This window comes from Cryptomeria japonica, chromosome 9 (genome assembly GCF_030272615.1).
Source record: "Cryptomeria japonica chromosome 9, Sugi_1.0, whole genome shotgun sequence".
Classification (NCBI taxonomy): Eukaryota; Viridiplantae; Streptophyta; class Pinopsida; order Cupressales; family Cupressaceae; genus Cryptomeria; species Cryptomeria japonica.
This window is the reverse complement of record NC_081413.1, coordinates 83679096-83701870: the sequence shown is the minus strand read 5'-3', so window position 1 is coordinate 83701870 and position 22775 is coordinate 83679096. Positions and strand designations below refer to the sequence as shown.

Here is a 22775-nt window from a genome sequence, read left to right as displayed (position 1 = left end):
GTTGCATGTTCATTCTCCATAATTGCAAGTCAATGCTCTTGTTTTTCAACACATGTAATGTAGTCCTCAAAACCCAAAATTCACTTGTGAGCCCATTTTTGCATTAATTTATCCCTTCCCTTGTCAATTTTGTTTGCACACACGGTCTATCAAAGCAACAAATCAGGGCATGGGCATTGTTTAATAACAATTTCATCTTGAATAAGGTGTTATGGGTTCTTCATCAATGAACAAAAGAAGAAGAGATACAACAATAATTCATGGGGCAACCCAAGGGTCAATAATCCTCAAGAAGTCATCCAATGACAAAGTGAATCAAGCATGGAGAAAGAACGCAATGAAGAGAAAAATTTTCCTCCTAAAGAAATGGTACTACCCCAAACATGTGATAAGGTTGGAGTTCGTTGGCCAAGGACACAAAGACTATCAAGGGTGCAGGTTCTTGTTCTGGTTCAAGATGCCATTCCCAAATCCGAGTACTTCAATCATAGAGTGTCTTATAATATCACAAAGATCAAATAGAGGATGATGTAAATAGAGTCGTGTGTTTGGACACTTATTTTTAATTATGCATTTGTAATTTCATTTTGACAAATTACATGTAATGACATAAATTGTAATTGCAGGAGATCATATCACTTGCAAAGTTGTAACTTGTAATTAAATGTAATCACATTGCAAGTCGAAATGCAATAGGACTTGCAATGTTGAATAAGTCTTAGTTAGTTAGTTGTGGAGTAAGTCTCAGTTAGTTAGATTTCTCCCATTTTTTTCTCTCAGCCCCTCTCCTATATATAGATGAGGGTGCTCTTTGTAATGAGGATCTTTTGGCAATGCAACAAAATTCTGCCAGTTTGTATGTGAACTCTAAGACTTTGAGCTTAGATGTAAATCAAATTGCTTTCAAGAAAGGAGGCAAGTTGTGTTGAGAGTTTGTGCCAATTCAAGTTGTTATGTGATGACATTTTCTCGAATTGATTGTGATTTTTTTTCTAATGTTCAAAAGGGATTTAAATTCAATCTTACAAACTTTGAGCTGCTAAATGTATTTAGAGTCATAGGTTTGGTTTTCAGGTTTGGTCTTGTAGACTTTGAGTTGTTTATCACATTTGGAGCTAGTGTTGAAAGCTCAAGTAAGGAGATAACTTGTAGACTTTGTCCTGCTTTTATTTTTAATACTTGTGCATGTAAGGTGAAGTGCATAATATAGACAGACTTTGAGTTGTTGTGTGTTGTACAATGTTATCATTTTGAGAGGGTTGATAGGACAGTAGAAGTGTTGAATATTTTGTGCTTTCATTTCTATTTTCTTGTCATGGGGAAGTGATGAAAGTCTTTGTGCTTTCATGCAAAACTTTTCTTCCCTTTATGTTCTAAAAATCCTACAAAAAGTTTCCTTTCTGTATTTATTGTTTTTGTTGTAACTTCTTTTTTGAAAAATAAAAGAGAGAAAATAATATTGTCTTTTCTGAAAAAAGACAAAAGGATGTCGTCCCACCCAAATTAGATTATTGTTTAGTTAGTAAAAGTGAAAAAAGGGTGAGTCTTCCCTTAAATTAAGAGAGTTTGTACTCACATGCTATGGTTGAAACCACAATTTTGCACATCCTCACGGGTGTACAAAATTTTCAACCAACACAAAGCATTATCAAAGAAGATTAAGACAAGAAGCTAGTTAGGAAATAAATAAAATGAAATTACTTCCCCATGATGCTCCCTTTGCTTTGGCTCTTCCTTGTCCTCCTCCTCTCCAAGATCCTACTGCTATGTGAAGTTTGCCCTCAACTTGAGTAGTAGCACACAAGGATGTCAAATGGAGGATGGGAGATAATTGATTGTGTGAAATGTTGAATGAGGATGCAAATGAAGTATTAATGTCAAATAGCAATTCTATCTAGTGGAAGAGCTAAAACATAATACAAATCATTTCTACAAAACACTCAAATTCTAAGCAAAGGAACAATGCAAGGATAACTCTTGTGTGTGTGTCTCAACAATGAAGGAATGAGCTCTATTTATAGGGAAAAATGGGAAAATGAAGGGTTGAGATTGAATTGATTGAGGAAGGGTTAGGATTGCTTGAGGAAGTGTTGATCCTAAATCCATGTGCTCTCCTTCAAGCCAATCACATGTTGACAAGTGTCAATAAGGGAAGGCTTGAGAGGAGAGGGGGACAAAGCATTAAATGCTTGAAGACTTGAAGGAATCCATTAAAGGCTTAAGAGGACTCTATAAGGAAACCATTAAAGGCTTAAAGACTTTAAAGGAAGTCAATAAAGGCTTGAAGACTCTAGAAGGAAACCTTTAAAGGAAGCCATTAAAGGCTTAAGAAGACTCTACAAGGAAACCATTAAAGGCTTAAAGACTTTAAAGGAAGCCATGAGAGGCTTAAGAAGACTCTAGAAGGAAACCATTAAAGGCTTCGAGACTTTAAAGGAAGCCATTAAAGGCTTAAGAAGACTTTAGAAGGAAACCATTAAAGGCTTAAAGACTTTAAAGGAAGCCATTAAAGGCTTAAGAAGAATCTAGAAAAAAAACCATTAAAGGCTTGAAGACTTCGAAGGAAGCCATTAAAGGTTTGAGTTGATGGGTTTTGGGTTAACCTTTGTTTTAGAATGCGCAAACCATTAAAAGGTGATTAGGCTAATGATAGGGGTTTTTAGAAATGATTAGGAAGATGGTTAACTTGCAACTTGCATTTTCTAGAAAGTGCAAGTGGGTGAGGGATTTTAGGAATTTAAATAAATATTTATTTATTTAAATGTGAGGGATGAGATTTAAATAAATGTTAATTTATTTAAATGTGAGAGGGGGGTTAATTAAACAAATATGCTTTATTTATTTATTTAATTGTCAGAATATGGTTAAGTAAATTAAATCAAATAATTTGAACAATTTATTTAATTAATAGAAGAACATAATTAGGATGAATTAATTAAATACTAATTTAATTAATAGTTGAATGATGGTTAAATAATCAAATAAATACTGAATATTCATTTAATTAAATGGACAAAAATAGGTGTCTACAATACTAATATACAAAATAAACATATAAAAACCAACCAAAACAATTTGAATCAACACTTAAATAATTATTTATATAGACACTCCATAAAATTACATAAGTTATATATCTCAAAAAATATATAAGTTCAACAATAAATGATTAATCATTTAAAATATAATATACCAAATATTAACATGTAAATATTCCATGACTCAAACACCATATCAACTCTAGATCTAATTTGCTAAAAATTCACAAAATGACCATTGTTTACAAACCTAATAAGTAGCACTACAAAATGTAAGTAAATAAAATAAATATTATTAATTCCATTCTTGATCCATTATGAAGTACTTAGAAAATTCCCCCCCAATCTCCTATGAGAAATCCAAAAATAGATGTTGCCCATATGAGTTATCACTTGTTAAATAAATGAAAGTAAAACTAGCTTTTAACTATTAATTTCTATCATAAAAAATAAAATCTAGAAAAACCAATAAATATCTCTATTTAGTTCTTGAAATGATTTTTTTTTGTCAACTATACCACTCAAAAATTTGATACTATGAAAAAAGTTATGATTCTTTAAAAAAATTCCTCCTTTATTCTATAGAAATCAAACTTGTTACTATTTTGATAGTTCCTTGGAGGTTGGTGGTGGCATTGGCTGAATGATAGTGATGGCGATGAGGTTGTTGTACATTTATGGTGATGGTTAGTGGTGCTACCAAGGTGGTGGCATAACAGAGTATTGGTGGCCTATCAATGGTGCACAGGTTATTAGGGCGAGCGAAGTGACACATATAGGTGGTGAAGGAGAAACCCTCGATATCTTAAAACCCTATGGGGCATAAGGTATAGTTGGCCCAACTAAGGGCTATGACCTAGGTGATTAGGGCCAACAACTCCCACATGACCTTTATGATTGAATAACCTACTAATAATTATCCTTCATCCTTTCTACCATACATGCACTACACTATGTTATGGTTTTTATATCACCTCATCCACACTATTGATTGTAGTGCATAAATAATGCATAAAGATGATATATCATACCCTTTAGACAATCATAAATTCTAAGAATTTTTTGTATATATTATACCATGTGCTTACTCGCAATTGTTGGCATGAATAATAATTTATCAACTATACCATATATCTATGATTATGATAGAGCATATGATAAATACAACATGATATATTTGTTTTTAAAATTTTGTTATGCTTTATTTTAATATAAATTTTATTTCTCAAACTTTGTTCTTTGATATTTTTTTTATAGTTTTGGCATGTAAAAGAGAAAATTATTTAGATAGATAAATAATAATGTTAATAAAAAACCTAAAATATGATCAATCTAATATTCATAACATAATTTGCTTCTTCACTATCTCAATAATTATTTGTGCATAAACAATTTAATATAATGCAAGACATTTGTATTGTTATTTTATTATTCATTTGTTTATAAAGCTTACAATACTAGATTATATAGGTCACATCATGTCTATTGAGAAATTCTTAATCTCTTTTATAATCTTCTTGCATTACATTGCAAAGTGAATGAAATTTTCATTCATTCTTTTACATGCTTAGATTCACAATTTTAGTTGTCTTCTTTTTGAGGAGGTTGAATTTTCCCCATCCTCAAAAGTATTAAAAAGCAAATTCAAAGTTGTATTAAATATTTAGAAACATCTAGTAAGGTTACCATCTTTAATATTTTTTATATTTATTTAATTATTCACATTTTCAAAATATTTCTTAATAACATCACGTATATTTAATTACACAGAGATGATTTATATCTTATTAATTAAATAAGATACCAAACTAAATTTTTTATCGATCTAAAACAATTTGACATAATGATGTTTTAAAGGAATATCACATTAGATGATGTTTTAAAGGAATGCCACATTAGTCAAATACAATTTAAACAAGACACAAATAACTTGACACATTTTTTTATTCATGAATTAATGGACACATTGCCCCACACACAAAAAAAGAAAAAAAGAAAAAGATAACAAAAACTATGCTCTAGGTTTTTAACTTGAAAATTAATGAAAAATCTTAAATACCTATAGTGTGAATATAGGATTAATATACAATCCTATATAAACTGAAAAAACACATAAAAATAAAGATTAACTATAATTTAAGATATATTATAACAACATTGACAGTGCAAACCAACCATTCTAATGAGGAACTAGATAGAATTTTTGGCTCTCTTAGATTTGTGGCTTTTTTTGACCCAAGTCACTTGAATGTACCCACTAGCTTTTCCGTATTTAAGTTAAGGGAGCTTTCCATTTCATTTGTCACTGTAAAGCTCCACATTTTCCCAACTTCATTAATCATGGCTTGTGATTAAGCCTCCAATTATCCGAAGGATTCTATGGAGACCAACCCACAAAATTATTTGCCTACCATAAGAAGATTGGCTATACGAGAAAAATAAAATAAATTCAAGGGCATTTAATCTAAACCTCCTTTGTGACTTTTCTAGTATAGTGGTAGACCAACATCTTGACCACTTTTTTTTTATAAGATCAAGTCAATTAGATGTAAACATTAAGAAAATGTTAAAGTTTACCTTATTTCTTTCTATTGATTTATGGAAGTTTTCCCCTAAAACCTCCCTTATTGTTGTCTAAATGCCACTGCTTTCTATTATTAATATTTTCTTAATCTAATTTCATTGATATCCTCATAGAAAAAAACACGTTAGTTTTGTCTAAACATGTAGAATTTAGATTCCATATTGGTTATATGATTTCTTTATTGAAAAACTTTCTCTAATTGCTAATCTCTACTCTCAATTCCTTTCTTGATCCATAATTAGTAATAAATATCCATAGGTCTCATAGCTTGAGCCACATGCTAGAAAGGAAATTCACTTTCAAATAACAATAACTCACAATGATGTAATACAATTATAACTTTAAGTAGAAGCGATGATTAATTATCCAAAATAAATTCTAATCCTTCTCAACTTTTCAATGTGTTGGTACCCTTATGAAATTGGATGTTCATATTATTTTTATCATAAATTTATCATCATTTGTGTGCCGAGTTAGATAGGTTAATGATAATGTTCATTAGTTAGGTTGTACAATCATTCTACCATGGTCTTATTTTTTAACTAATGACTCTTATAGGATGCTTAGGGTTGCATTATTTTTAAGTGAAGATTAATGAGGTTCTTGAATGATTAGGCTAAAATGGTTAAGGCATGTGGTGATTATTGATGGAATAAGAAAATGTCTAAGAATAGTCATATTGCACATTTCAATTGACTAAGCCTTAGTGATATGAGCCACAAGGGATTTTCAAGTAAGTAGAAACACCATTTTTGAATTGTAATGCCATCTCAAATCTTTATCAAAACAATGAAAGAAGGTTTAAGGAGAATTTTTACCAAAATTCCAAAGGCCTACTTCTTTGATGGTCATGCCTAGCAAAATCCGTGCTCAAAAGATGACAAAGAGGTAGTCAAACATGACAACATATGAAAGATAAATTTATATCAATTAGGTGAAATTTAGTGGCTTTTCCACCTAGATTGAGCACCTAAAGCATGAGGAAATTTGTTATATGTAATGAGCTACTTTTCTCTAGACTATAAAATTCAATAATATAAGATATCAAAGTTAATTTTGCATGACAACATATTTATTAGGGTTATTATCTAAGTTTAAATATTATTCAATGTATCTATAATTTAAATACTAATGCATATAAAATATGTATTGGTCAATATTGACCCTTAATACCAAAGCACATGAAGATCACCACCATTAATATATAAATCAACATCCAATAATATTAATATTATAAAAAAAGAACAAATAACATCTTTAGGAATTTTTCATTAGAATAAATCTAACTTGTTTAATTCAATTATAAATATTTTTGAATGATAGTAAGTTTATAATTATATGAATTTGATAACTTGGAATGGGCACTCTCACCCTAGGAAGATTTCGGTGGTTTTGGTCCTCATAGCTATGTTGTAGTCTTGGAGGCAACAATTCTTATTTAGAACACATGTAATAAAGCAATCACTGAATTTGCACAACACAACATGTAGCCAATAAATTGATCAACATGCACAATACATGTAATAGAGTGAACTTTCAACATACACAACAAATAAATTAGTCAACAACTTGGGGCTAATACAATCCTAAGTGTACACTTTACCTTGAGTTGGAGACACTTGTATTCTCTTTTTTAATATTCATAGCCCACCAAACCTCAAATGAATAGACTAAATCCTAAATGAATTATATTTTAGATAAAGGATTAAGTATAAAAATTGATTGATAGTAACAAATAAAGATTGAAATTAAAATGAGAGGGATCACAGTTGCATATATACATTGCAAATGAATGACATTATATAATAACAAAAGACACCAAATTGAATTTTGAGATTAAAATTGGATGAGAAAGCATTGATGATGAATATATGAGAAGTTGAAAATTTGAGAGAATCACAATAACAACCTATCTTAGTTCTTGAAATATTTGTTCTTCATAAAGTAAAAAAGTGTGGTGATGCTGACTAATATTGAGAAGCTTGTCATGTAAGGGTTGAAGTTTAAGACTTGTGCATTAGTTAAGCCCCAAAATTGAGCTGAACACAAAAGTAAAAGAGAGATAAGTGAATGGCCATGAATGTTGATGTATTATAGTAGGAGATGCCGCTAAGTTGAAAGTTGAATATGTGAATGCAAGGTGATGAGTGATTGGACTAGAGTGTACTTTGAATGTGCCTTGACAATGGATGCCACTTGATTCCTTATGAAAATATATTGAGTATTAGTAATGATTGATATACTTAGAGAAGAAGAAGTGATTGAATGTTCTTAAAAATGATTATTTAGTGATACGATAATGTGTAAATATTCTAAGATGATGTCTTATAAAAATTAAAGATGAAGAGTGATTGTGCTATAGAGAGCATTTGAATGTACCTTGACTATGAATGTTACTTGATTCCTTATAAAGAGATATTGAATATCACTAATGATTGACATGCTTATAGAAGAAGAAGAGATTGAATGTTCTTACAAAAGATTATTCAATGATATGATAATGTGTAGACGTCCCAAGATGATGTCTTATTAAAATACAAGATGAAGAGTGATTGTACTATAGAGTATATCTGAATGTACCTTGACAATAGATGTCACTTGATTTCTTATAAAGATATATTAAGTATCACTAATAATTGATTTGCTTATAAAAGAAGCGATTACATGCTTTTACACATGATTATTCAATAATATGATGATATATAAATGCTTTAAAATAATATATTATAAATATACGAACTTTTAAATTGTTAACATTCACATAAATATGAAACAATTAAATCTAAAAAAATTAACATTTGAATACAAAAATTTAAATAAAAATATATCAAAATAATTAAATTAAATAATACAACTTAACACCGGGAAATAATAAACTAAATCTTGAATCTATAAATATAACAAAACAATGAGATTACATACTAAAATTTATACATCATGTTCCCAAAACAAAAACAAGAAATATTAAAATATAGACCCTTTTTGTTCCTTCGAAATTTGAAAAAAAATACTTAAACCTTTGTGCAAAAAGAACCTTTACAAAATTTATAAAGAGAACGGAAACGTAGATCAAAGCTGCATAGTATAACGTATAAAAGCGCAATCCCAACGAGTACACAATTTTTGTTATATAAAAATGCACTACCAAAACTATTTTATTTTATTTTATTTTTGTTTTGGGGATGACTAGGCATTCCACGAGGGACTAAAAACCCTTGTCCTCTCGCCAGGTCAGCAAAGTCCAAGAGAATTCCATATCGTTAAAAACAATCGTGGAGATTGCACTAATCATGCCGGACGGGTAGCATTTTTTGTCATGGTTAAAATTTAGGTACACGTTAATAAAATAAAAAATTAGCGCTGAATAAATTGGCACTAGCATTTACGCAGGGAGAAAATTCATTTATTTTATAAGACGATTGACTGAGCAGCTGCAGGAAGACATGATAATCATAATTGGATCTGCTGCAGTGCTTGAATTTTGAATTGAATTGAAGAGAGTCATGGGATGCACATTTTCAGGTTTGAATGCTCTCTACGACGTCGTCAATGGCGGAGGCGATGTCTGGATTAACGAAAGGCGCTTCAAAATTTTGAGGCAAATTGGTGAAGGAGGGTTTGCTTTCGTTTATTTGGTTAAAGAGCAGACATCTCTAGCCCCTGCCAAGGAGCCCAAGGATCACTCACACGTCTCAGGTTGCGTTTTTTGATTTCTCTTTCCTTTTATTTGCATTTAAATTATGTTGGATCTGTGAAAATTTCAAAGGATTCAGCCTAATTTTCTTCAATCCTAAAACTTAAGGTTCCGGGCAATGAATTTAGGGCACAATGCTATTGAGCTTAAATCGAATACAGAATGATAAATTTTAATATCGTGTTATCTGTCGCTTCAATTTACCTGCACCGGAAGTCTTTAAGCAATTAAAATCTCTATTCAAGTTTTCAAGTTTGCCTGAGCTGTAATTTATAATTAGAGAGTTGACGCAAATCGTTCTGTCTGTGTTCAATCATTATTAGCTTCGATTTGTATTTGAATTATGCTGGATCTGTTGTAAAATCGAAAAATTCTGCACCATTAACGATTATGCAACTCTGAAATTAAGGCATATGTTTTGAATTTAATGTAGAATGCCATATAAAACTAAATTACAGGTCTCAATTTGATTTTAGAACAGAATAAGCTACACACCCAACTGAAAGGAGCCGATGACCACCAAAGGGTCGACGTCTGAGTGGTAGAGCACCTCGGGCATGCACATGATTTCCTAGCTTGAGTCCTATCTAGTCCATGCACAATGCTATTTGGTTTCAGATTTAATCTCGTGTACCTAATGTTAAATATTGTTGTAAATTTTAGTTAATATATATCACACTCTGCAATTTAGAATAACAGACAACATATCACGTTGGTCTATCTCGTCTCTTCAATCAACTAGTTTTAAAGTTTAATTTTCGTTTGAATTATGCTGGATCTGTGAAACATTGAAGGATTATGTTCAATTTACTGCAAATGATTGTGTATATTTAGGTACAGAGCAATAAATTTAGGGTAGAATTCTTGTTTAAGCCAAAATAAAAGATCCAGTCTTATGTTAGAAGAGAATGAGCCACATCGGAAATTGATAAGGAGATAATGTTCGAATTTGGCAAATAGTCACAAGCTAGATCTGCTCGGTGGGTTACTCTGCAGAATCTTGGCAGGCAAGCGCTCATCAGAAACTAGCAAGCTAATAGAAAGTTTTTTCCTTCCATGTTGTTGATTTGAATGATGTTTGAACAATTTTCCTAGCTGCGCATTCTCTAAATTTATTTATTATGCTTTTTAACAGTATTTTGCGTGTTCTTTTGACAGATTAAGTGAGGGTTCAATTGGAGCCCCCCCAAAATGATAAAACGATATACATAAGGCTTACTAAATCCATACACATCCAAAAAAGCTACCAAAGATGCATGCATATATTATTATATTCCCAAACAGAGTATAAAAAGCCATGAAGTTAAAACCAACATAAGCATACCAAGAGGCCATACGATTTTTCTTCATCTACCATAGGATTTTCTTTCTTAGAGGAAACAAAGACATCTGGCTCTAAAGTATCCTTCCGAATGAGCTGGATAACTTTTTGCCAAAAATGGCAAGTGGTAAGTCCTGCATGTTTCCAGGTTCCCTTCTTGAATGATAGCTTTCATGTTTTCAAGACATGATGTGACATTAGGTAAAAGTTAAATCAGAGCGAGTCATTTTGCCACAGAGCAAGGGACTCATACAAATCTTCACATACACTCTCTCAGAGGACAATATAGAAGCATGTGAAGGCAACACCTGAACATCCTCCACGATAAACAAATCATTGGAGGGGATGTTTCTCCCTAAATCCATTTCCTGATGGCTAAATCAGGATCCCTAGATGTTAACTTAAGCACACAATCATCTGAATCAGATGCAAGGGTTTGCAGAATCCCCGAGTTCTCCGAACATTGGGTCCAAGAACCAACTTAACGAGGTGAAAAGTAGAAAAGTTGGGAATATTGAAATTATTCCCTTATTGCCTGTTAGAAATGGCCCCAACCCAGGGAGCATAGAGCATGGAGCACTTTGGTGCCATGGAAACTCTCCCAAACACTTGCTACAAAGAAACAAATGGAATTGAAAATGCAGTGTGAGAATAACAATGCGGAGGAGAAGAGATAAACTTGGCTCATGTGCTAAGGTAGTTACATGCTGATCCACACACATCCCTGTGTGTGAAAAATACCAGCATCAAAACATCATAATCCATTCTTTCAAAAGAATGATTAAAAATAATCATTAGGAGTGTGAAAGCTGGGTTCTCTTTATCTCTAGTAGCACATGCAAGTTCCAATCTATTGGGCATTTAGTAACCTTAGATGAGAAAGGTAGCTATTCTGTGCCATCATTTGCCATTGTGCCCACCACCATATTGCCTTTTCTAAAGCAATGCCTTTAATTCTATTAGCTCAAACCTAGCTTGAAGAATCCAGATTTCTTCAATAATGCTTTTTAATTTCCAATCTTGCAATGGATCATGTTCTAGGCCATTGATAATGAGAAGGGATTCCCCTTCCACTTCAAAATGCTTGAACCCGGAAGCAGAAATCAACTGCAGTCCATACAAAACTGCTAATGCTTATGCTTTATTGTTAGTTTTGCTTTTGAGAAAGAAAGGGCCTTAAGAAAACAGCCATCCAGCATGCGAAAGATTATTCATGCACCCATCAGGCCAGGAGTACCTTTGGCTGCACTATTGAAATTGAGCTTGGATTTCAATGTTTCATGAATCAGGAGAAATCCAGCGAATATACTTGCAATGAAGCTTTTTTCTGATTACCCCATTGATGGAGGGAACAATGTTTTGGTTGCTGTTTATGTATATATAATTTGTAGGTTTTCTGTGGAGTTCCTAGCCCTAGTCAAATCTTGTCCTGCTAAGTTTTTACCGAGTCTGAGTTACAAAAGGGTTGGTAGCTGAGTGGTAGACCACCTGACATGCACATTGGAAGTCCTTGGTTCAAGCCTTATGTGGTCCATGCAAAGTGACATTTGACGACATTTAATTCTACGACATGTTACAGTTTTAATCAGTGTTCCATGGGGATCTGTCCCTAGGGGTCCCCAGGTGACATTTTGGATGTCCATGGGACTAGGGGATAAGGGTAAGATGAGACCCACAAATCTTCATCCTTTTTTTCTTCAAATTATGTTTTGTCCCTAACAACCTGGGATACCTTGACGTCTATGGACACTGATGTTTGTGGGATAATCAAATGATGCCCCTCAATCCTCCCCAGGACATTAGTGTGAATCATTTCAAACGTAAACTAAAAATAATGTAACTAGAATCCAGAGATCTACATTTTGTCAACTAGAGGGTCAAAGGGAATGGTCTAACTGTTCTATTGTTTCCTTGAACTGAAATCAAGAGATTTACATTGAGCGTGCCTCAAAATACACTTTTAGCCAGTGAGATAATTGTCTCTTCAAAAAATTATTAGCATTGTATGGATTGTCGAGATGGGAACCCAGCTACTTGTAAGGAGCAATAATCAATGTAGGAAAAACGTGATAAATGTTCACTTTGAGGATTTATGTTAGGAAATATAATTTGTTCAACAGTTCCAATCAAAGCTCAAAATGAACTTTCAACCAGACAATTTTCCTGCAATAGTTACATACAGATGAGAGGAAATTCCATCCTTCAAACTAAGGAAGCTTCAAAAAATCCATTATCTGCAGGAATCTGACTTTATGGGTCCTATGAGTCCTTCAGACAATCGATCCCATTTTGATTTGCTGGACCTTTGATGCTGCAAGCAAAGTTATTGCTGATTACATAAATTACAGCTGCCATTCTCTATTGATTTTTACATTTGCAAGCTTCTAGGAAAAACAAGTGAAATTTTTTTGATTTTTCCATAGAAGTAAATTATTAGCACACGTCAGTAACAAAAGTGATGCTATTAGCACACATGTCTAGCAAAACCAGAAAGGAAAAGGGAAAGGAGAGATAATTTGACTGAGGTAAGATAAACATCTACAATTTTCACAAATATTTGCCCAAGGTCTTGTTGGGTAAGCCTAGGGTATTGCCCGGGCAGTACCCTGGGTGTACCTAGGGATGAACCCAAACCTACTAGTACCAGGACTGTACTGGTATGTGTAATGTGCCCTTTTGTACATGCCCTAGTTTTTGCCCTGAAATCACAATTCCAAGTAAAGCAAGAAATGAAATAGAGTTAGAGAAATCATTTTCCAATTTAAATTGTTGAACAAGATAGATCCTGGTTGGGACCCCGCAATCATGTTAGATAATCATTGAAAGTATAATCCATAAAATAGATCTTTTCTACTAGGGTTAGGAACATTATCCTAATCATATTATTTATCTAATTAATGGAGTTCAACCATAAAGGGTCAGGATAAGGAGCTATGATAGGTGCCCAAAGCCATCCTCTACTTTAGGCCCAAGAGATATACCATCCCTCTTGGCCTCATGTGGCCTTCCGCCATCTCATATGAGGTGCTGTATCTAGTTAGGCGTCCTACAGCAGTCCCCCCTCATCATACTGTTGCATAATTTGTCATTGATGTCGAAGGATGACAGTTAAGGTTGTACTTTTTCTCGACGATTACTCAAAGCATATGGAAAATTGAATTGATCTGCCTGGTAACTTGCTTGAGCTACCTTGCAGTGTGCTTGAGCTTCTTGGTTGCTAGGTTGAGCTGCTTGCTTACTTGGTTGAGCTGCCTGAGTGTCTGTAATGTCTCCATTCAGAATTTTCCTTGATTTAGTTCTGAAACAACAATTCTAACTTAAAGTGAGAGTTGTAATATATTAATAAATATAATTTTATCAAAATTGAATATATTTCATTATAATATTCGACTTAAAGTTTTAAGGCTACTTATCTTGATAGATTCTCTGATTTGAGATATATGTTTCTATATTGTAGACATCCTCTTAAAATCATTTGATTGATATCTCACAATTAGTGGAGAATGGGTAAAAAACACAAATAATTTTCCCAAACAAAAATCTTCAACCTTCAACATGTTGTTGACTCCTCTTAGACCATTGTTGAACTTTTGGTAATAATCTGCAAGGCTTTAAGTGGGGCTAAAATAATAACCACAACCAATATTCCAAAGTCTTTCAAGTGGGTCCCATTCCCTTTAATGGAGATGCTGCTAAAGACACAACAATAATGGTGAAATCTCCAAAACCTTTTCTAATTGCTCCAAACTCTGTTTTAGGATTCTTTTATCATAGGAATCTGAATAATTATTGTGTGGGGCCCACAAAGCACTTTGACAAGCTTATTCTGATACTAATAAATCTGAATTTCTATTGAAGTCCCCTTTAACTCTGATATCTATGTCAGATCAAATGGTATTCCTCTGATCTGTATACTTACATATATGCCTCAATGTTATAAATTATTGCTACATACGATCTTCTTATGGATTAGCCTTCGGTCTGGTGTATAGATTTTATATATATTATCTGATTTATTGAACTGTCTTCATATAATTCCCTTCTTATATAATATTCAGTTCTGCATATATTATTAAAACACCATCCATGATTGCTGAAGTGGATATGAATGCCTTCATATATCTTCCAATCGAAATGATAAGTTATGTTGTAAAGGACATGACTCATGTCTGCTCATAATCACTTTCCTTCCTTATACTAATCGCACCATTCCATACGTGATTAGTTATCTCATAACCACCGATTAGTCTCCTTACTAATCGATGTCCTCCTGATAATTGATCACTGTCATTAACAAAATGAATTGCTGTCTTAATATTGTGCTTCTTCAGATTCCGATTGGTTGTTTGATAAGTCCTTCCCTTAATTGATGTTGATAGTCAATACTCTTAATTAACCGGGTTTGCATGTTGATCTAACCTATCGTTGATATTATTCAGTGTTTATATTAGTCACTGTCATCCATTAATATGTAATCGATTTATGCCCTATGTTGAAATAATAGCTAGTTTGGATTACCTTGCAAATAAAATATATGTAACTTGTATTATTTGTATTGGACTGGGCCCAAATGCATAATGTAACTTGTGCAAACTAAAATTATATTTGGCTGGGACCAAAACGTGTATTGTAACGTGTAGGCCCCAAAGCTGTGTGGTAAAATATAAAAACAAATTATGTTTTATTTTGGCGCCAAGGATCAAGTTGGCTGGGTCAAGTTGAAGAACCTCCCTTCCAACATACAATGTGAAAAATCATAATACCACTTTCATCCCTCTGCCTTATGCAAATTATCTACAGCAGCGAACTTCAGTGAATTGTGCTTATCAGTCAGCGATTTGTCTACTAGGCTGGGCGAAGATCTTCTGGGCTGCTGAATTTGCCTTAGGTCTGCTGGAGCGTGTCAAGGCTGCCCAAAGGCTGTCTAAGTTTGACAGCGATCTGCACATCACCCTGACTTCCAGATTAAGATAAGTTTTGCTATAGTTGATTTATGCCCTAGAAGGGTAAACTTGTAGTCTGCTATTGTGATTAATCAAATCAGATCTGAGATTATTGTTGCTGGGTTTTCCTCCAAGGGGGAGTTTTTCCCAGGGTATCACTGTGTTATGTGTGCATTTGTATTTTTTTTGTTCTTTATTGTCAATCCGATTGCTAAGATTAACATAAAACTAACATGGTATCAGAGCCAAATTCATTCTAAGTAATCAGATTAATAGTAAGCTTTCACCTTCAGGTTGCTGTTTTATTTTTCAAGATGGTGACAGGTCTGAAAGTAGAGGACAAACTTGATGGGGCTCTTACTTTTACCTCTTGGAAGGTTTGTGTTCTCCTTGCCCTTGAGGAGATTGATCTGCTGCAGTTTGTAGAAGATAAGGATCTGCCTGAGCCCTCAGATCCAGAAGAGTTAAAGCAATTTAAGAAGAATGCTCTTAAGGCCAAGAAGTTCCTAATTGATTCTGTAAAGGATCATCTTGTCCCAATCATCTCCAAGTTGCCTTCAGCCAGGGAGATGTTCAACACTTAGAAGGAATGTATGAGATCAACTACATCAGCTGGGCACTTACTCTAAGGCAGCAACTACTTCAAGTCAAGATGGGTAAGGGAGATTCAGTAATGTCTTTCTTCATGAAAATTTCAGAATTGAAGGATCAACTCAGCTCCATTGGAAATGAAGTTGTGGACAAGGTCATTGTCATGATTGTACTAAATGGACTCTCTGATTCTTGGGATCCATTCATTCAAAGCATAAGCGGAAGATCTGAATTTCCCACATTTGATCGCCTCTGGTCTGATTGCATTCAAGAAGAATCTCGCTTAGTTGCAAGAGGAATGCTCAAGGGCACTCATGGAGGTGACCATCACATGCTTGCATCTCAATGTGTCAAAAGGAAGGGTAATCATTGGAAGAAGAACAACTTCAAAAGAAATAGAGATTTCAAACCTCGCGCTGCTCATGATTCAAGGAAGAAGCCAAGGAATCTTTCACGTATCCGTTGCTTCAGATGTGATAAGTTTGGACACTATGCTAAAGAATGTCATAATCTGCCCCAGCAAGGAGAAGCAAACCTGAATGAAGTTTCAGATTCAAAGGATAATGAAGACTACCTCTTCGTTTCTGCCTTATCCAGCAATGTGCCAACTAACAGAAACACATGGTTGATAGACAGTGGTGCATCCAAGCATATCACGGGGTACTGGGAGCACCTCTCAGACTTAATGGAGAAAGAGTCCAACCTTCATGTGGTAATTGGTGATGATGCTCGGTATTCGGGTTTTGGTAATACATCTCCTTGCATCTTAGTGATATTTTATTTGTTCCTGGAATTAAAAGAAATTAAATCCCCATTTCTATCTTAGAAGTAAAGGTTATCAAGTAGCATTTTCTGAGGGTAGAGTACTTGCATGGCCTAAGAAATCTAGTTTTAAATCTGCTCGTGTTATTGGAAATAGATATGATAGTTTGTATAAGCTTTCAACTCACCCTGTTCAAGCACTCATTCATGAGGCTCCCAAATCTAGCGAGCTATGGCACAATAGGCTTGGTCACCTTCACTTCCAGGCACTTTCTTCACTTGAAAAGATAGTTAAAGGTATGCCTAAACTTAGTCATTTTCATGATGATACTTGCAAAGGTTGTGCATTAGGTAAGAACACTAAAAGTCCATTTTATAAAAGTGAAAATAGAGCCAAGGAAAAATTGGCACTTGTTCATTCTGACTTATGTGGACCTATGTTAGTTCCTTCTCCCGTGGATTTCTATATTATGTTACATTCATAGATGATTTTTCTAGAAAGACTTGGATTTATTTTCTGAAAACAAAAGAATTTGATGAAGTACTAAGTAGGTTCAAAGAATTTAAAGCCTTAGCTGAGAATATGTCTGGTAAAAGAATTGAAGTGTTAAGATTTGATAATGGAGGTGAATACACCTCAGGTAGCTTTCATAATTTTTGTGTAGAGACATGAATTAAGAGGGAGTTCTACGTTCCCTACAATCCTCAGCAAGATGGAGTAGTTGAAAGGAAGAATAGATCCATTGTTGAAGCTGCTAAAACCATGATTCATGATCAGGATCTTCAAACCTTCTTATGGGTCGAGGCTTCCAAAACTGTAGTATATATTCAGAATAGATGTCCTCATCGAGTATTGAAGAACATGACTCCTGAAGAAGCCTTCACTGGAGTCAAACCAAACATCGTCACCTAAGGATTTTTGGAAGTTCTGTCTATGTTCTTGTTCCAAAGGAAAAGAGAGCTAAGCTAGAACAATCCGGGAAGAAAGACATACTTGTTGGATACAGTGAGACCTCCAAAGCTTTCTGCATCTACATTCCAGGACAAAGGTATATTGAGGTAAGTAGAGATGTTAATTTTGAAGAGAATATTGCTTTTAAGAAATCTAAAGGTTATCTTGCTAACAATGATAAGGAAATTGTTGATAATCAAAATATGGATATTGATACTAACCCTGAAATTCAGAGGGAGCCTTTTGAGCATCCTCAACACATTGATTGTAGTGATCCTTCCGAGCCCTTGGATCCAACTGATGGACCTAGAGATATTGCAGTTAGCAAGAAAAGACCACTTTGGGTTAGGATCACAATTCAAGAAGCATAAAAGTTTGCAGCTCTCCAAGGAACATTTAGAGAAAGCCGAAGACCTCAGAAATTCTCAAAGTATGTTGCAATGATGTGCAATATAATTGAGACTGAGCCATCAAGCATAGAAGAAGCTATGAACCAGCAAGCATAGAAACTAGCTATGGACGAAGAGTATCAATCCATCATCAAGAATGATGTCTGAGATATTGTGCCTAGTCCTAAAAGTAAGTTTGTTGTTTCTTCTAAATGGTTGTTTAAAATTAAACATGTTGTTGATGTTAGTATTGAGAAATATAAAGCTAGATTTGTAGCTCATGGTTTTTCTCAAAAGGAAGGTATAGATTATAAGGAAACATTTGCTCCTATTGCTAGATATATTTCTATTAGAACTATTATAGCTATTGCTGCAGCTAAAGGTTGGAAGTTACATCAGATGGATGTAAAGACAACCTTCCTTAATGGTGTCATTGAGGAAGAAGTTTATGTTGAGCAACCAGAAGGTTATGAGATTCATAGCAAAGAATCTCATGTGTGCAGATTAAAGAAAGCTCTTTATGGCCTCAAGCAAGCCTCTCGAGCTCGACATGAAAGAATTGATAAGTATTTAGTAAGTCTAGGATTTTGTAAGAATGATGTTGATCGTAACCTTTACTTTAAAGTATTTGGTAATGAAATGCTAATTCTGGTTTTATATGTGGATGATTTATTTCTAACTGGTGAAGATAGTCTCATTATTAGATGTAAGAAAGAATTAGCTACTGAATTTGAAATGAAGGATCTAGGTCTATTGCATTACTTTCTAGGGTTAGAAGTGTGACAAAGACCTAATGAAATCATTCCAATCAAGGAAATTATACTGTTGATCTTCTAAATAGATTTGGAATGTTCGATTGCAAACCCATTTCTACTCTTATGGAAACGAACTTGAAGAAATTGAGTTTATCTGCAACTAACTCTGATTTTGCAGATCCTTCTGAGTACAGACAATTGATTGGATCATTGATGTATCTGGTGAACACTAGACCAGACATTTGTTATGCAGTGAGTGCACTCAGCCAGTTTATGAACAAGCCAAAGCACATTCACCTTGTTGCAGCCAAACATATTCTGAGATACTTGCGTGAAACTGTTGGCTATGGGTTGAAGTATCCAATCAACACTATCATTACCTTGGAAGGTTACTTAGATTTTGATTGGGCAGGAAGTGTTACAGATAGGAAGAGCACTTCAGGTACCTGTTTCAGTTTGGGTTCTACTGTGATTTCCTGGGCTAGCAGGAAACAATCCTCAGTAGCCTTGAGTACTGCAGAAGCTGAGTATATTGCATCGAGTGTTGCATCAAGAGAAGCAGTGTGGCTTTAGAAGCTTCTTGCTGGGTTGTTTGGACAACCTTGGGAACCCACAATTATTCATTGTGATAATCAAAGTTGTATTAAAATGTTTGCTAATCTTGTGTTTCATGACAGATCAAAACATGTGGAAAATCACTATCACTTTGTTCGTGATATGGTACAAAGAGGTGCCTTACAACTGAAATATGTCAGCATTGATGAGCAGGTTGCAAACATTCTCACCAAGCCCCTTGCTCGTGTGAAGTTTGAATACTTCAGAGATAGGCTTGGGATTGTGGAGAATCTAGCTATGACTGAGAGGGAGTCTTAGTCTCAGTGATGCATTAAGTCATCTTCCACCCTCTGTGGGCAATGCATGGTGGAGTCACCCTCTGCGGGCAATGCACGGTGACAGTATATCCTTCTCTGAGAGAAGGTTGAGGTGAAAGACCTCTTCCACCCTCTGCGGGCAATGCAAGGTGGATCCATCCTCTGCGGGCAATGCAAGATGAAAAGTTTTGTTGTTTTCTTGCAGGTTACATTCATCCTCTGCGGGCAATGTAAGATGATTCTCATAAAGAAGTCCATGATGCATGATTACATCATAGCTAACTGAATCCTCTCTAGCTAAGAGGGAGTGTTGAAATAATAGCTAGTTCGGATTACCTTGCAAATCAAATATGTAACTTGTATTATTTGTATTCGGCTGGGCCCAAACGCATAATGTAACTTGTGCAAACTTAAATTATATTTGGCTGGGACCAAAACATGTATTGTAACATGTAGACCCCAAAGCTGGGCGATAAAATATAAAAACAAATTATGTTTTATTTTGGCGCCAAGGATCAAGTCGGCTGGGTCAAGTTGAAGGGTTATACAAGGCTCAACCTCCCTTCCAACATACAATGTGAAAAATCATAATACCACTTTCATCCCTCTGCCTTATGTGAATTATCTACAACAGCGAACTTCAGCAAATTGTGCTTATCAGTCAACGATTTGTCTACTAGGTTGGGCGAGGGCTGCCGATTTGCCTTAGGTCTGCTGGAGCGTGTCAAGGCTGCCAATGTTGGTATTTTGGTATGGTTTTGTCATTGATGTCAACACCTACTAAAACACTAGCACTTTGGAGATCCAACAACATTCATTGACAAGCAAGTAACTGTTGCATAGTTACTGGTATATGGTTCACCGGCAGGATATAATGATCACCGACACTTGGAATGGCATGGAAGACACATGGTTATGTCGAAGACATCGTTTGGACATCTTGTCCTGGAGTTTTGTTCATTGGTACATTCACAGTTGCATATTTGCTTTTACCGGCAAATAGGTCCAGGGTTATCTAGGGTTACACCGACAGGTTTATCTTTTCCAGATCAACATGGCACGCTATGGAGATGATTAATTATTGTTGTAAATGCATTAAGCCGACATGTTCAATTGGTCATTGCATCGGATATTATATTATTTGTAAAATGTTTTTTATTGTAATATCTTGTAGAGCCGACCTACTAAAATTAGTCTTAGGTTATGGTATAAATGTAAGATCTTATTTGTAAGATCAAGTGTGGAATGCGAAAAAGAATTGTGTGAAGGTATATGTGAGATTAAACAGTGCAATACACGCAGACATCATTTGAAGGTGAAGCTAGGTTTTTGTGAAAGCATATCAGCATTACACCCGTATTGAATCCAGCATATGAAGATGCTATTTTGTGCAGTACATTCTTATTGGATTTAACCATCCAACTGTAGTCAGTGTGACTCCCATCTTGTGCTTGAGCAATGAGCTCTAGGCTGTTGGCCTTTCTGCATGTGTAGACTCCATTTATGTACATTTACTATTTGCAGTAGTATCATCTGATTGTGGGTAAGGTTTCCCATCGTGGTTTTTCCCCTTATAGGGTTTCCACGTACAATTATTGGCGTTATGTGTTGTGGATGACTTTGTGTTTATGTTTCATGCATTAATCTTTACCGATATTAAGCATTAAGTTGGTTAAGTTGTTTTTGGTTTGAATTTATTTGACAACTGATTCACCCCCCCCCTCTCAGTTGTCTCCGGGACCTAACAATTGGTATCAGAGCTTAGTCCTCTTTTGCAGAAGTTTAACAGCTTGAGGAGATCCAATGTTTACTAACTATTTCAGGAAGGACAGTCCTAAACTTGATGGAACCAACTATGGCATATGGAAGATCAGAATGGAGACACATCTAAATTGTATTGGAAAAGACATCTGGGAAGTTACAAAGAATGGTTATATTGCTGCTATACCAGGTCAACCCAGTCCAGCTAACTTGACAAAAGATGAAGAAAATGATTGCAAAGCAAGAGAAGCACTTTTGAGCGTATTATCAGATCAACAAATCATGGGACTATCAGATAGGTCTACTGCTAAAGCTATCTGGGATCATTTGGAAACACTGAATGAAGGAGATTCCACAATCAAAATTGCATAACTTGAAAGCTTCCAGGTCAGGTGTGAACATCTGAAAATGGAAGAAGATGAAAGGATTTCTGCTTTTATGGAAAGAGTAAATGAAATTGTTTTGGGTATTAAATGTTGTGGAGGAACCTTAAGTGAGGATGAAATTGTTTCAAAAGTTTTAAGAGGATTGCCACCGGCATATAAAATGAAGGTTACTGCTATAAATGAGTTGAGAACAATGCCTAACACATCAGTTACTAGGGATACATTGATTGGGAAACTTTCAGCTTTTGAAATTGAAGAATTTGGTCTTGTTGCTACTATAAAGATAGATTTAGCCTTTAAAGCATCAACATCATCTGCTCCATCATTTGACAAATCTGATTGAAAAGCCTTTTATGCAAGAGAACTTGAAGAAAGCAGGAAAGAAAATGAAGAACTTGAAGAACTTGAAGCACTGTTTGCAAGGAAAATGCCTAAAGGTCCAGTTGGAAGTAAGTATGAAGGTAAAGCACCCTTTAAATGTTTTAACTGCAATAAGATTGGTCATATGGCTTCGAGATGCCCTGATAGACATGCTAGACTAAGAGAAGAAGCTAGAAGAACATACAAGCCTAATCTTGAATATCAGAGATACAGATTTAAGAAGAATAAAGACAAATCTTGTTACATTGCTGATGAAGGTGTGACTGATGATTCTGATGAGGATCCAGCAGATAATGGATGGGTTTTTGTTGCTATAACAGAAGATCAACCGACACCTACTGCTCAA

The 22775-nt window shown here is 34.6% G+C and overlaps 1 protein-coding gene across 2 annotated transcripts in view; it reads left to right on the top strand.

Annotated features, from left to right (window-relative positions):
• Nucleotides 1-8917: 8917 nt before the first annotated feature.
• The window catches only part of LOC131030218 (uncharacterized), an 81281-nt gene continuing 67423 nt past the window's right edge, over nucleotides 8918-22775 (top strand). Inside the window, exon 1 of one of the 2 annotated variants that reach the window (XM_057960943.2) lies at nucleotides 8918-9318. In XM_057960943.2, the coding sequence (XP_057816926.2) occupies nucleotides 9126-9318 (193 nt within the window). In that variant the 5' untranslated portion in view covers nucleotides 8918-9125. The remainder of the gene's footprint in view (nucleotides 9319-22775) is intronic. The other variant, XM_057960944.2, reaches the window with a different exon arrangement.